The sequence below is a fragment of the Triturus cristatus genome, chromosome 6 (genome assembly GCF_964204655.1).
Source record: "Triturus cristatus chromosome 6, aTriCri1.1, whole genome shotgun sequence".
Classification (NCBI taxonomy): domain Eukaryota; kingdom Metazoa; phylum Chordata; class Amphibia; order Caudata; family Salamandridae; genus Triturus; species Triturus cristatus.
The window spans coordinates 936,945,040-936,959,999 of NC_140589.1; the positions used below are offsets into that span (position 1 = coordinate 936,945,040).

A 14,960-nucleotide genomic window follows, 5' to 3' on the forward strand; every position below is an offset into this window, starting at 1 on the left:
CCATGTGCACCCCCAATACCCAGCGGGCCCACAATGGGCCCCCGAAAGCAAAATCCACCTGGCTTTCCATGGCGGGGTCCCCACCATAGAAAGCCCTGCACGGCTGCCCATTCTAATATGGATATCCAGCCCCTTTTCCACCCAACCGGCGGAAAACCAGCGGACGGTCTTTCCGTCCACCGGGGTCCCCCCCGCCATACAAATATGGCGGGGAAAATGGGTGGCGGGTGAAGGGAATTGTCGGGCGGATTGCCACCGCCATGTGGGCGGTGGCGATCCGCCCGACATCGTAATCAGCCCCATAGTGTGCAGTGAGAAGGCAAGGCAGTGAGAGGACAGTTGGGTTGGTTCTCCTTACAAATGTAGCAGGTGCAGGTTATGCTGTAACCTGAAAACTCAATACAGAGTCTTACACTTTCTTCCAGGTTTCTGGTGATTCTTAACTCAGCTTAACACATACGCCTAAGAATGATCAAGAGAGCACGGCAGTGAAACCATATCACAGAGTGGGTGTGGCTATTGTGATCCATCAAGGGTTTTCAACAAGACTACTCCATACCTGGACCAATCCTGAGGGTAGCTACATGCTTATCAAGACAGTAAGACTACACCATTGAGTGATTGAATAATGTATTGATTGATTTTATTAACAGTTTGCTATTGTGCCAATAAGTCAACACAAGTATTTCATATATATATTGATCAAAAATACACAATACTACTTAAAATAAATCTCCAATTAATCTAAAATATTGGCATTGGTTTTATTTAAAATACCATTACCTTTATACAGAATTAAAACATAAAAATTACAGCATACAAATATACTTATCATAAAATACTAATATTTAAAAAGAGCAACCAAGAGATACCATTCCATTTATACAAGATAAACCCCTAACAATACAGCTTGTAGATATATTTGTATAAAGAGGCTATAATTGTGCAAAAAATAACATTGCTTTTATGCCCAGTGAAACATGGTCATACAACTTACAAGTATATTTGTGCAAAAAATGCTATTATAACAAACGGGACCGACAGGATTACATATATTCTGACATGGGTCTGATTTGAATACATGGATGGTCCTCAAAGATTCTGTACAACCCTTCTAATGAAATAGGCCTCAGCTTAATTGACCATTTATCAACTATAGACCGAAATGTCCATACCCCATACCAAAATGTCATATTATCACATTTCAAAATTTCGACCAATTAATCACTTGTACTACAAAGCTGTATCATTCTAAAGACTGGCAACAGCAATATTCTTCTTCTGAAGTACTGGGTTTTTCAGAACCCAGCGGTGCCAGGGAACACACCCTAAGACTTCGAGTCCTTCCTGTTTCAGACTACAGAAACACAGAGTCTTCTTGGTCAAGTCAAAGATCTTGTTTATTGGCTGCAGCCAGTAACAGGTATCCTAGAAGTACAACACGGTGTATATTCTCAGGAGACTGCTCCACCTTACAAAGCCAGCCTTCTCTTTTATACAAAATATTATGCTTTAGGCAATAATTCCTTATTTTACAGTTGACCATTCACATATTTTCACTACAAAGGAAAAGCAGAGTCATGATGACAAGCCCATATTTCAGTTTGTCCAGCCCTCAATCAATTACCCGGCAAGGCTTAGTACTTTCATCAGATATCGACGGACCCCCAATAAAAACGGGCACCTCCTCCTCGTAAAGCAAGTCATAAAGAAAGAAACAGGGACAGGTGTGTGTAAGATTGGGCATGGTTTGTGTGTGATGAAAGGTTTTATGATATGTTGTGCCTTGATACTAATCTCATTCGGCCACTGGGAAAGGAACTGGCCGAACAGGTTTGGCTTCAGGCAGTGGAGTCAGCTTGCCCAGGTCACAGAGGAGTCAGCAAAGGTGCACGTGTCCTTCAGACTCGTTTCTGGCCTGAGTCATTGGCCTATGTGAGGGCAATCACAAAATGGCTGCCATTCAAATGGAACCCGAGGGTTCAGGACGGAAACTCTGATTTCAGGGTGATTTCGTCACCCGAATATGACGAAAAATGCTTGTGCATACTATTCTAATCATTCTCGGTCTGCTGATACCAAAATCGTCATGATACGTCGATGTTTATAACACGGGTCCAGAATTTTCAGTACCACAGACCCTCCTTTTGCCCTTACATACGCAATAACCTATACTCACGTTAATCTGAGTCCAGGTCTATATCCATAAAGTCGTTGAGATGTGGCTGTAGCATCATCCTATTACTTAGCTCGTCTTTTGATACAGGTTTCCTTACACACGATGTAGCACAGAGGCCACATATTGCAGGAGCACACTGTACACACAGACAGAACAGGAAAAGAATGGCTAAGATCATCCCAATGACTATCAGAATCTTCCATCCCCAGGCGGATATCAGTTCCCAAAACCATCCCATCAATGACCAATCTCCTTTATCCACGTGAATAGATTCGGAGATCTTATGCAGTTTGGAAATGGCCTGGTAGACTGTCGGAGCGTTATCTGGAATTAAAATACAGCAACTTGATTGGATCACTTTACATACCCCACCTCGGTCTGCAAGTATGACGTCTACTGCGACCCTGTTCTGAAGAGTCATAAGGCGATCCGACTGGAGCTCAGCAGTCAAATTACTAAGGGCACCGGCGGTTTCAACTACCGTGGATTCAACCACTCTTGTCAATTGCCTTATGTTCCTGCTGTTAACCATAGGCCCCCAAAACGGCAGAAAACCCTTTACGAAATCTCCAAGTTCTTGTCCTGTAGTGTCTCCTTTACTGATGACACCTCTAACTGTCCTTGTCTTATGGTAGTCTGCCGCGGCCGTGTATTTGGGAGGCAGCAGGAACGAGACAAAACATGTGCCTGAGAAGTCAGGGGGCAACCATGTATAGGCTCTATTATGGCAGATGAAATAGGTACCCTTAGCTGCTAAGAACGAAGGGGAAGTCTGAGACGCAAAAACATATGTTTCAGTGCAGATACTTCTCCCTAACTGAGCTCTGGGATTCTTGCCATTACCTTGCAGACATAGGTGACCCTGATGGGGTACAATCCAAATCGGGGAGGATCTCTTTGCTCGCTGGTTCTCACTCAGAGTAACTCCATATCCTGTTATGTTCCATCCAATATATGCTAGTGTCTCATCTCTCTGGATAGTCTCATAGGAAATATCTTCCTTAATCATATCTACTATACCCTTAACTAGAGCACTATTCTTAGGATTATCTTTCACAGAACGTAGGGGGTTGGCTTCATGAGCGTATATGAACACCGTCCTATATGCCCACACAGAACCATTATGGCTGAAAGGCAGGACCAGATAAGGGATACCTTTATCAGTAGTATGAGGCATAAGACCACACACCCAACAATTAGTTGTGTTCACTACTAATTGGTGTTGGTGTAGAAGCTGAATGAATGAATTATTGACAAATTCTAATCTTCTAGCGGATTCGTGTTCAGGCAGAGGGTGAAAAGAATGCGAGGAAACAGTAGAAGGAGGTATGGGCTGTGTAGTGGGTGCAAATGTCACTTGAAAAGAGAATAAAACATATCCTATTAAAAACATCATTACACTAAGCAACATGAAAATACATAATATCAAAAATCGTTTCTTTGTCATCATTATACACATTCTGGCTTTAAAGTCCATCTGTTTGGCAGGTCTCTCATTCTCGAAAAACTCCATCCTCTCTAATTGCTGCTCGCGGTGGTAGGGTGTTCTATGCTAAGGAGTGCTTCTGTCAGTCCAGGGCAACTCCCTTAGACCGACCAGAACTGTCGACCTAACGTCTTCAGCTGCACTCCAAAGACTTGGGCAACCGCGACCCTACAGCTGAACCCGGATGGTGGTTCGAAAAACAAAAATAAGAAAGTTTCTCAGATGAGAGAGCTGCACTTTCAAAATAGCAAAGAAAATGTTGTATTTGTCCATAGTTCTCGGCCTCAAATTATAACAGCTTTTTCCAGGTACTGTCTGGTTCTGGAACAAGAGTTCAGGCTCTGTAGTGTTCAATCGAATTGACGGTGGCACAGCTTCTTGCAAAATATTGTCACTTTCTCGTTCAGAAATTGTTCCTTTTACACGTGCATCGCTAAAAGGCAGAAAACGAGGCACAGTCTCAGTCTCAGAGTCAGCAATCCCCTCCTGGACCCACTGGTCGTACGGTAGAGGTAAAGGGACCCTCTTGCAGTGTATGCCGTGGATCCAGTTCTTTTTCCCTTCCACTCGAACAGCTGATCTTGCTAAGAGAAGGATGAGGTGGGGGCCGGTCCAACGGGGCTGGTCATTCTTTGTCCGCTGGAAGTTTTTGACCAGCACCCATGATCCAGGATCGATAAGATGTCCTGGAGCTTCAGAGACCTGAGGCAAAGTATCGTGAACCTGTTGGTGTAGAACACGCAATTTAGCCGTCAATTCATACAAATAATCAAGCAGTACAGGGTGTTCGATCTCATTGAATTTTGTCGGCCTTGGCACTCCCCATATGTTGGCTGGGCGGCCGAACACAATTTCATAGGGACTAAGTCCCACTCGCGAATGCACAGTCATTCTTGTTGATAGGAGTGCTAAAGGCAGAGCGTCAGGCCATTTAAGACCAGAGCTCGCTTGTATCTTTGCCAATTTCAGTTTAAGCGTGCCATTATAGCCCTATACTAGTCCAGCTGATTGGGGGTGATTTGCAGCGTGGAAGTTTTGCTGGATACCTAGCCCTTCACATATTTTTTTCATCACTCGACCCACAAATTCACTCCCATTATCACTCCAGACCATTCTCGGCATTCCACCTAGGGAAGAATTCTTTGGCAAGGGCTTTAGCTGTGGATAAGGCAGTGTTGTCTTTTAAGGGATATGCTTCTACCCATCTTGAAAAGGCACAAACAACAACGAGTACGTATTTCAAATTGTTGCATCTTTCCATGTGGATGAAATCTAGCTGCAAAACCTCGAACGGATACGTTGGAGGTGCAAAATGACCAGCTGGAGTTGGGGTTCCCCTACCAGGATTGTATTTCAGACACACCATGCAATTCTTGACCACATTCTCTGCACATTTAGGAATTCCAGCATTTTGCCATACTGGAGCCAACAACTTACAAATCCCTTTCACACTGATATGGGCCATTCCATGAGCCATTGTCACCACTGCAAGCAAATACGCATCGGGTAACAACCATCGCTGATGTTCAACCCAACAACCATTTTCATCCAATTTACCCGTACTTTCTTTCCATACATTCAACTCTTTCTCTGAAGCTTCAGCTTGAAGAGACTTCACACTCTCTATCGTATCTTCACACATTCCAACGTCACCAACCCATCTTGCAGGGCCTGCAACGTACATTCGACTCATCACATCTCTCGCAGTCTCTTTTGCGACTTCATCTGCAAACGCGTTACCACGGGCAACACCATCCGTGACTTTCTTATGCGCACTGCATTTCATGATCGCAACTTGTAACGGCAAGGTCAGTGACTCAAGAAGCTCATTCACCAACTGACCATGCTGAATTTTAGCTCCATGTGAAGTCAGGAACCCACGTTCTTTCCACAATCGTCCAAAACTATGGGCCACACCAAACGCATACTGGCTGTCGGTATATATGGTCACTTTCATTCCTTTCGATAACACACACGCTCTCGTAAGTGCAATCAACTCTGCTGCTTGAGCTGAATTATGTGGTATACGTGCAACTTCAACAATCGTATGCAAAGTCGTGACAGCATATGCTGCAGTCGTATCACCATTCGGAAGCTTGAAGCATGAAACATCCACCCATAAGGTACCATCACACTTTACAAGAGGAGTATCTTTAAGATCTACTCTCCCTTTCGTTTCTTCTTCTGTCCTGAGAAAACAATCATGCTGTTCAACATCATCTGTCTCTACTGAAATCGGCAATAACATAGCTGGATTCAACGGATTGCACCTCTTTATGTGCACATGACTTGCTAACAGTGTCAACTCGTAACCTGACAATCGAGCACTAGTTAAGTGCTGTGTCTTGGTCCTGTTTAACAACGTGTCCACTGCATGTGGAACCATCACAATCAACATATTATTCATCACTAACCCAGCAGACTGTCGAATAGAAACAGCTGCTGCCGCTGTGCCTCTCAAGCAACTCGGCAATGCTTTAGCTACCGGATCCAAAGTCGAGGAAAAATACGCGCATGGACGCTGCTTGTCTCCAAAAGACTGTGTCAGCACTGACAATGCACAACCCTCTTTCTCATGGACATACAGTGTAAAGGGCTTACTGTAGTCGGGGGTACCCAACACAGGAGCCGAACACAATGCATTACGCAATTCGGAAAAACTTTTCTGACAATAGTCAGACCACGGAACGGGATTTGGTGTATCTTTACAGGTCAATGCTACCAAAGGTTTGGCCAGCAAAGAAAAATTCGGTATCCACTGTCTGCAGTATGATGTAATGCCCAAGAAAGCACGTACTTCTCTCTGTGTCCTTGGCACACTCAATTTTGCAATTGCCTGAATTCTTTCTGGGGTCAGTTTCCTTCCCTCCTTCGATAAGAGATGACCTAAGTAGGTCACTTCTTGTCGACAATATTGCAGTTTTGAAAGGGACACTTTGTGATGTAAATCAGACAAATGATGCAACAACGACAAAGTGGCTTCTTTACAAATCTCTTCAGTATCTGCGGCGATTAGCAAATCATCGACGTACTGAATAAGGGTAGCGCCATCGCATCAAGCTGTGTTTTTAAAGCCTGACTATATATTGATGGACTTTCACAGTAGCCTTGAGGAGCGCGTTTGAAGCGGAAACTTCGGCCTCCTAAACTGAAGCCAAAAATATCCCTGTTCTCCTCGGCAATCGGAATGCTGAAGAAAGCATTCTTTAAGTCAATTACCGAGAACCAGGTGGCGGAAGCTGGAATCATAGTCAATAGGGCAGTGATATCAGGAACAACTGGAAACTGTGGCACAACTATTTTATTGACCTCTCTAAGATCAATCACAAACCGGTAAACAGGTGGCTGAGAGGGGTCAGTACGTTTCAAAACAGGCAGAACAGGACTATTACAAACGTTGCCTCTTGTCTCTTCATTTACATCTTTTGCAATCAAATCATAAATGATCGCTAGCAACGCCTTTTCACCTTCACTAGAAATCTTGTATTGCGGAATGCGTGGCAATTTAACATTGGCTTTCAATGTCACAACATATGGCGGTATTTCCAAAAGATCCACATCATTAGGACCAGTAGCCCAAAGGATATCAGGAAGAAATGACAATTCGGTCGGAAGTTTATCCTTCGACAAATACATTGGAGAGGTCACTTTCCTACCCAGTGTAAGTTGTACTCCCGAAGGAGAACAATATAATGTCGCATACAATCTTTTCAACAAATCCAATCCTAACAAGTTTTCACCACAACCTGTCGTCAGAATAAGGGGTGCTTCCAATTCACAAGGTCCAATAGAAAGGGACATAGGACTAGGATCTAAGTCTCAAGGATTTTTCTCAATTTAGTAGTCCTAAGTCTAAACTTAGGACTACTAAATTGAGAAAAATCCTAATTTTAAGACTTTCGGTATTCACAGAAGGCATTTAGGAGTCCTAAAGTTAGGAGTCCTAACTATACTACTACTAAACTGAGAAAAATTCTAATTTTAAGACTTTCGGTATTCACAGAAGGCATTTAGGAGTCCTAAAGTTAGGACTCCTAACTTCTGTGAATACCAAAATGAGTAAGTGCCTTCTGTGAATCCCAAAATGAGTAAGTGCCTTCTGTGAATACCAAAATGGTAGTAAGTTTAGGATTTTGTCTTAAGTTAGTTCTGTGAATCGGGCCCATAGTTCATAGGTTGGAGTTCCAATCGGAGGAACCGGACACGAGTCCTCCAATCGGTAATCTCTATTACAACCAAGACAAAACAAATTTCCAAGTCTGCTAAGACCAGGCATCTTCGCTCTCCAGTCTAGCGTCAAACTTCAAAGGATTATCGAATACGATAGTCTCAGGAATACACGAATCCCTCGGCTTTGGTACTTGCAAGTTCCAAATCAAAGATCCCAAGGGGATACCAAACTAAGAACCAAACTAAGGACTGGGAGACGCTCCACTTATACTTAACTGAGGTATCGATGACGTCACCAGAAGACTCGTTTATCGTTTTGCTCTACCAATCAAGGGTCCAAAACAGGGCGATAGTCAGGGCAGCAGTCCTTCGTAGCCGTCGGGAAGCGGGGAACCTCGCAGCAAAGACTTTCGGACCACGTCGACATACAGGGGTCGATGAAGTGGCAGCCTTCCTCCAGAATTTTCACACGAAGCTCCTCACGAACCTCTGGCTTGGACCGGTACCGCTGAAATCGCCCTACGTTGGGCGCCAACTGAAGTACTGGGTTTTTCAGAACCCAGCGGTGCCAGGGAACACACCCTAAGACTTCGAGTCCTTCCTGTTTCAGACTACAGAAACACAGAGTCTTCTTGGTCAAGTCAAAGATCTTGTTTATTGGCTGCAGCCAGTAACAGGTATCCTAGAAGTACAACACGGTGTATATTCTCAGGAGACTGCTCCACCTTACAAAGCCAGCCTTCTCTTTTATACAAAATATTATGCTTTAGGCAATAATTCCTTATTTTACAGTTGACCATTCACATATTTTCACTACAAAGGAAAAGCAGAGTCATAATGACAAGCCCATATTTCAGTTTGTCCAGCCCTCAATCAATTACCCGGCAAGGCTTAGTACTTTCATCAGATATCGACGGACCCCCAATAAAAACTGGCACCTCCTCCTCATAAAGCAAGTCATAAAGAAAGAAACAGGGACAGGTGTGTGTAAGATTGGGCATGGTTTGTGTGTGATGAAAGGTTTTATGATATGTTGTGCCTTGATACTAATCTCATTCGGCCACTGGGAAAGGAATTGGCTGAACAGGTTTGGCTTCAGGCAGTGGAGTCAGCTTGCCCAGGTCACAGAGGAGTCAGCAAAGGTGCACGTGCCCTTCAGACTCGTTTCTGGCCTGAGTCATTGGCCTATGTGAGGGCAATCACAAAATGGCTGCCATTCAAATGGAACCCGAGGGTTCAGGACGGAAACTCTGATTTCAGGGTGATTTCGTCACCTGAATATGACGAAAAATGCTTGTGCATACTATTCTAATAATTCTCGGTCTGCTGATACCAAAATCGTCATGATACGTCGATGTTTATAACACGGGTCCAGAATTTTCAGTACCACACTTCCATTAGCAACACGTGCAAATGATAAGTAAGCGTAAAAGGGATAGTGATGCTTTTCGACAAAAGGGGCACTTTCCTCTTTTCTCCCCAGCCTATTTAGGCCACTTCCATATTATAAAGTCTGGGACCTGCCTGAATCTCACCTTCAGGGCCCACCTTCTGATACAGCCACTTTTTATGTCGCGCCGGGAAGGCTGAATATGGCCCCCATAGTTTGACTCCTGTAGATAAAACAGAATATCTCTATTGCACACATCCTCAATATCACTCATCCTAGTGCATTCTTTCACTGAGGTGTTTAATGTCTGTTTCTGCTGTGCTCTAGACATTTTTAAAAGCTCTACCCCTACTGGGACAGAAAGGGAAACTTTATTGTCGAGGAGATTCACGGTCCATTGCCCAGCCTGCTGATCCTGCAAAGAAGATTTGCCTTAAGGTACCCTCTTCAGCCTCATGGAGACAGACTCTGAAAATAGGTTCTAAAAATGCCCAATAGGAGATAAGAGCTGACTCTTTCATGCCCAGATAAAATTCTACTCTTCTTGTATAAATCCAAAGCCCTATTAGGTGGAGAGTGGAATGGAATTTGGATTTCGACCCCATATTGCACAATACGGACCACCATCTCACAAATACAGGTACATGTTCACAAACTTGATGACAGACAATTCACTGGCAGAACCATGGACTGTGACACATTCCACAGCTCGTGATTACACATTCACCTCTTGTGTACATGGAACGAGGACCAGAATTAACTTTTCAATGTGACAGGCTCCCTCCTGCACTGAGTGACGAAAGTGAACATCATTCCAAACAGTACCTTAGACCACATCACGGTGTGATTATGTCTAGCACTAGACAAATCCTTGCCTCCCTTCAGACAATAGTGTTTCAATACATTTAGATTTCGATTACCAGAAGCTAAACACTGTATTATCAAGAGGTACTTAGATTAAAAACAACACTGTGTGTCCTCCTTACTTATATTGAGGGAAGAGGGCAAAGCCAATATAAAAGGTGAATTTATGTGAGGTACCATCTACATGAAATGACAAACACTAGCCACCTATAAATCTCTAGAGCAACACCTTACACATATCATAACAAAGAACAGTCGCAAGATACCCTTCCACTGATACTGTAAAATAATTTCAAACTAAATTAGCTCTATACCTTGTCAGTAGGAAAATACCTATTCTGCTTATAGTGAAGGCATTATGAAAGAGCTGAGAGCCTCAATACCCAACAGGAGGAAGATGTCTTTCTATCTAAGATTAGATTACATATTTTATGGCAAGTACATGAGGAAGAAGATGAAAAAATAGTGGTGTCCTTGGATACAAAAAAGCCTTTGAATGGACATGGGGTTGATACTTATTCCGAGTAAGGAAGTGTATGTGCCTGGGTTGAGGTATTATCTCCAAATTAAGATAGTTTCACAGTGATCCTACAGCAGTGGTAGCCTATAATGGCTATACTTTGCAACCCTTTACCATCCACAAAGGAAAAAGGCTGGGGTGCCCTCTATCCCCATTACTATTTATTATAGCCATTGAGCAAGATCAAAGGAATTATCAACACAGCAGGAGGTGTTAAAGCACTCAGATGGCATACTATTGACCTTCTCCAATTGACTTACATCAAGAACCTCACAGAACTATTGCCTGAATTTTCCACAATTTCAGGATACTGTATTAATTGGGGGAAGCACAAGGCCCTGTCCAAGGCTAAATTATCCATGGCAGTCACGTTTGGATCTCATCCATTCAGGAAGAAAGCAGCCAACCTAAAATATTTAGGGATGCTCCTGAATACTGACTTTGTAAACTTAAATGAAGACGACTTGAATCCCTTGCTGCAAAAGTTGAACAGAGATATCAACAGAAGTTCAGTACTTTATCTGTCCTTCTTGGGTAAATTGCTAGTAATTTAGATGAATGCCGCATCTGGAGTGAATTACATCCCCGCAATGCTACCTCTAACAATATTGAAAAGCAATGTCTAAGAAATTGACCCACATGATAAAATTGTGTATACGGGGAGGGGAAAAAACACAGATTGAAAATGGATAGATGATACCCCAGTACAGAACAGTAAGTTTAGCACATTTAGAAATGTATCGGATGCCATTCCAACTAGCCCTACTTTGACACTTGATTCATTTTATCTTGAAAGGACGAGATGGGTACACTTTGAGAACAAGATCCTGGGAGGCCTGAGTGCATAAGCACACTGTGTTCCAAGACAATTCAAACACATCCAGTCCTACAGGCCACATTCTTGGCATGACAGAAGGCACATCGACCTTTCTGAACACACCATACATCACAGGTAGGAGCTCCTCTTTGAAGAAATTATAAAATTTGTATAGTAAGCCGAGACCCCCTGTGAGCAGATTTCAGATATAAAGGCATGCATGCTTTAGAGCAGCTGCTGATAGATGGGTGACTAATTACATTTGCTGAGGTTCAAAATACTTTTAATGTCAACAGGCACTATTCTTGGAGATTTAGGCAACTATCACACTGTCTCCACACAGTTCTAATTCCTTGACCCATTGATTGACCTCCAGAAATCCCAAATTTTAAATCACTAAAGAGTTTGGGGAAACTTCAAGGGAGTGGTTTCTGGATTGTATCCATGTAGGCAATGTCTGTTCACAATCCAATCCATTGCAACTCAAACAAAGGTGATCAGAGAGACTGCAAACAGGCTATACAGAGGAAGACTGGCCCGAGCTTTTCTTAAACTATGAAGAATTGCTACGAGAAGCAAGACTGAAACTGGGATACTACACATTTATACACAAAGGGCATTGGTACCCTCACAGGCTGATATAAGCTATTACACATTTCAGCATGTTGGAAATACCAACAACCAGAGGGCAATATAGTTCATATACTCTGGGAATGCTCAAAATGTAAGTCATACTGGGACGACATTTGGAAACAAATGAAAAACTAAGGTTTCCGGAGAACTGGGAGATCAATGGTACTCCTACATGACTCAAGATCACCCCTCTGATGAACCACTGATTGACTACAGCATTAGAGGTGGCCAAAATGGGTATATTATGCCACTCATAAACAATGTGGTGACAGTCGATAGATGGCTGCAAGAAATGTACCAAGTTGCCTCTTAAGCACAGTTAATATATAGACTTAATTACTAACTGTCTGGTATGTATAAGATCTGGGGGGGATTTCCTAGAGTTGATGTGGTTCTTGGAATCTTAGACAGAAATAAGCCTGAATCTATATGGGAAGGTTTTGAAAACAAATACAAAGATGTGGTACATCAATGTCACACGTTTCTTCAACATAACAGACAGCACAAGTTACTGTCTTAGAAGGTCTGAAGGTAGAGTTGAAACACTGAAAAAAACTGTTTGTTAATCTTATAAACTAAATTTTGTTTGGGTCAGTTGGGGAGGAGAGTGGGTTGGATATAAGGGGGGTCATTGGAATGGTTAAGATGTGATTCAGCAGAAAGCTTGTCAAATTCTTAATGCTCCACAATTCAACAAATCATTTATTTCATCTAGGCCCATGTTGGACCCGGCCCTCGTAACATAGTCAGATCTGACCCCTGCACCTCACACCAGCCCCGAGCCCCTGGCCTAGCCGATCCTTCCCACCAGAACACACGCACCCGACCCGGACTTCCCCCGTCCATAGGCCTTCCTCCTTCGGCCACCCCGGGCCCGCGTGCCCACTGCATGCACCAAGATGGCCGGCCGGCCCCAGCGCGACCCTAGCCTACAGGCGCCACTCCGGCTGGAGGACATCGCGCCCCCCTTGGGATGAGAGAGGGAGGAGCAGTTTCCATCACACCTCTGCGCTTCCCTGGGACGGTGGGTTTCGATCGACCTGCCGGCCTCCCTGAGGGCTGGCTCCACGCCTGCTGGGTGTCTGGGGCTCCTCCCGACCCGGCCCTGAAAGGATCAAAGGACAATGGCAGGAAACCCCCAACAAGCGACCCCCAGGTGACAAGACCCCTGCCTGCACAGACTCCGGACATCAAAGAGGAGTCGCCCTATAACAAGGGGTGCTCTGGGACTGTCCGGCAGATTCGCCTTGGAACCACCTGAGCCCTGCTGAGTGACTCGCGGCTCCCTGAAAGATCGTAAGACCTCCGAACTTGTGCTTGAGCCCTGCTGAGTGACTCGCGGCTCCCTGAAGATCGTAAGACCTCCGAACTCGTGCTTGAGCCCTGCTGAGTGACTCGCGGCTCCCTGAAGATCGTAAGACCTCCGAACTCGTGCTTGAGCCCTGCTGAGTGACTCGCGGCTCCCTGAAGATCGTAAGACCTCCGAACTTGTGCTTGAGCCCTGCTGAGTGACTCGCGGCTCCCTGAAGATCGTAAGACCTCCGAACTTGTACTCGAGCCTGCTGAGTATCTCGCAGTGCCCACAGACTCCCTTGGTCCCGCCGGACCCCACGACGACAAGCGTATCCCCCAGCTCGAGGAGTGTGAGCTGTGCGCCGGATACGCTCCTGCATTTGATCCATTCCCCCCAAAGACTGTCCCGCTACCTCCTAACCCCCCTCCAAGACTTTGTGAGCCCGCGCTCCACTTGTATATATATTGCCTTGCGGATCATAAAGATCTTACCACTCCGATCTGATAAAGATTTGCTCTTAAGAACTCTCGGTGTTGTGTCTCTTTGTCGTGTGGTGCCGAGTGTACGATCCTAGATGCGAGATTCCTCCCCTGAGGAGTCTCCCGCCAGTGCCCGGCTACGATACCTTGAGGGTTGGTCTCAGGCCAGTCAGGGCCCCCTCCGGGCCCCTCTGAGGTCGCCTTCTAACATTGGTGGCAGCGGTGGGATTCGGGCCCATAATCTAGAGATCGTACCGTGAACGGCTGACGCACTACCGACAAAGATGGCAGAAGGAAGCGCCGTGGTTCTCGTAGAAGACGACGCCAGCACCGTGTTCCAGGTGGAACAGCTGGAAGAGTACACTCACAGAGAACTAAAGCAATTCTGTAAGGAACTCAGAATCGCTACCACTGGTCTCAACACCAAAGAAGATATGCAAAAGGCACTGAAAGCTTGGGTGGATTCTGGAGCCTCCCGCCCAGAAGGAGCGGTGGAGCCCCACGACGAAGCAGGACCCTCCCAAGGAGAACGCAGCAGCAACCAGGTGCGAGGCTTCGTACCAGACGGGGGCCTATCCCCGGAGGAACTCTCAGACAGAGAAAAAAGTCGCCATCACGAGCTCGAATTAGCCAAACTCAAAATTGAGGGCGAATTGAAATTAGCCGAGAAAAAGCTAGCATTAGAACAGTTGCGAGTGCAAGGAGAACTGGAGGAGAAGAAACTCCAACGAGAACACGAGGGAAGGAGACTTCAACTAGAACATGAACGCAGCTTGAAGGAGATAGAACTGAAAGCAAGAAGCGAAGAAGCGCGGCCCCCGGGGAACCGGGAGGCGGCCGCCCCGACGGAACAGAAGGTCCACATCCCCAAGGATGTGGTCAAGGAATATTACAAGAATGATGACATTCAGCAGTGGTTTCGGGCCTACGAGGTCGCCATGACCTCCCATCGGGTCCCGCAGAAGGATTGGGGGGCTGGGCTATGGGGACGGTTCCTGAGCGAAGGGAGAGACACCCTGCTCGACCTACCCACCTCCATGCAGACCTCCTTTGAACACATGAAAGCGGCCCTCCTCACAAGGTACGGCCTCACCCCGGAGATGTACCGCCAGCGGTTCCGGGACTGCA

At 45.2% G+C, this 14,960-nt stretch overlaps 1 protein-coding gene across 1 annotated transcript; it reads right to left on the bottom strand.

Moving 5' to 3' along the window:
* Positions 1-2,180: 2,180 nt before the first annotated feature.
* LOC146820815 (endogenous retrovirus group 3 member 1 Env polyprotein-like) lies at positions 2,181-3,692 on the bottom strand. Its single transcript, XM_085609294.1, has one exon. It carries the CDS (start codon positions 3,690-3,692, stop codon positions 2,181-2,183), a length of 1,512 nt encoding a protein of 503 aa, XP_085465420.1.
* Positions 3,693-14,960: the final 11,268 nt, after the last annotated feature.

What these genes read in the sequence shown, in the direction of transcription:
- LOC146820815 (XM_085609294.1), bottom strand. Translation starts at nt 3,692, where the DNA reads ATGGAGTTTTTCGAGAATGAGAGACCTGCCAAACAGATGGACTTTAAA.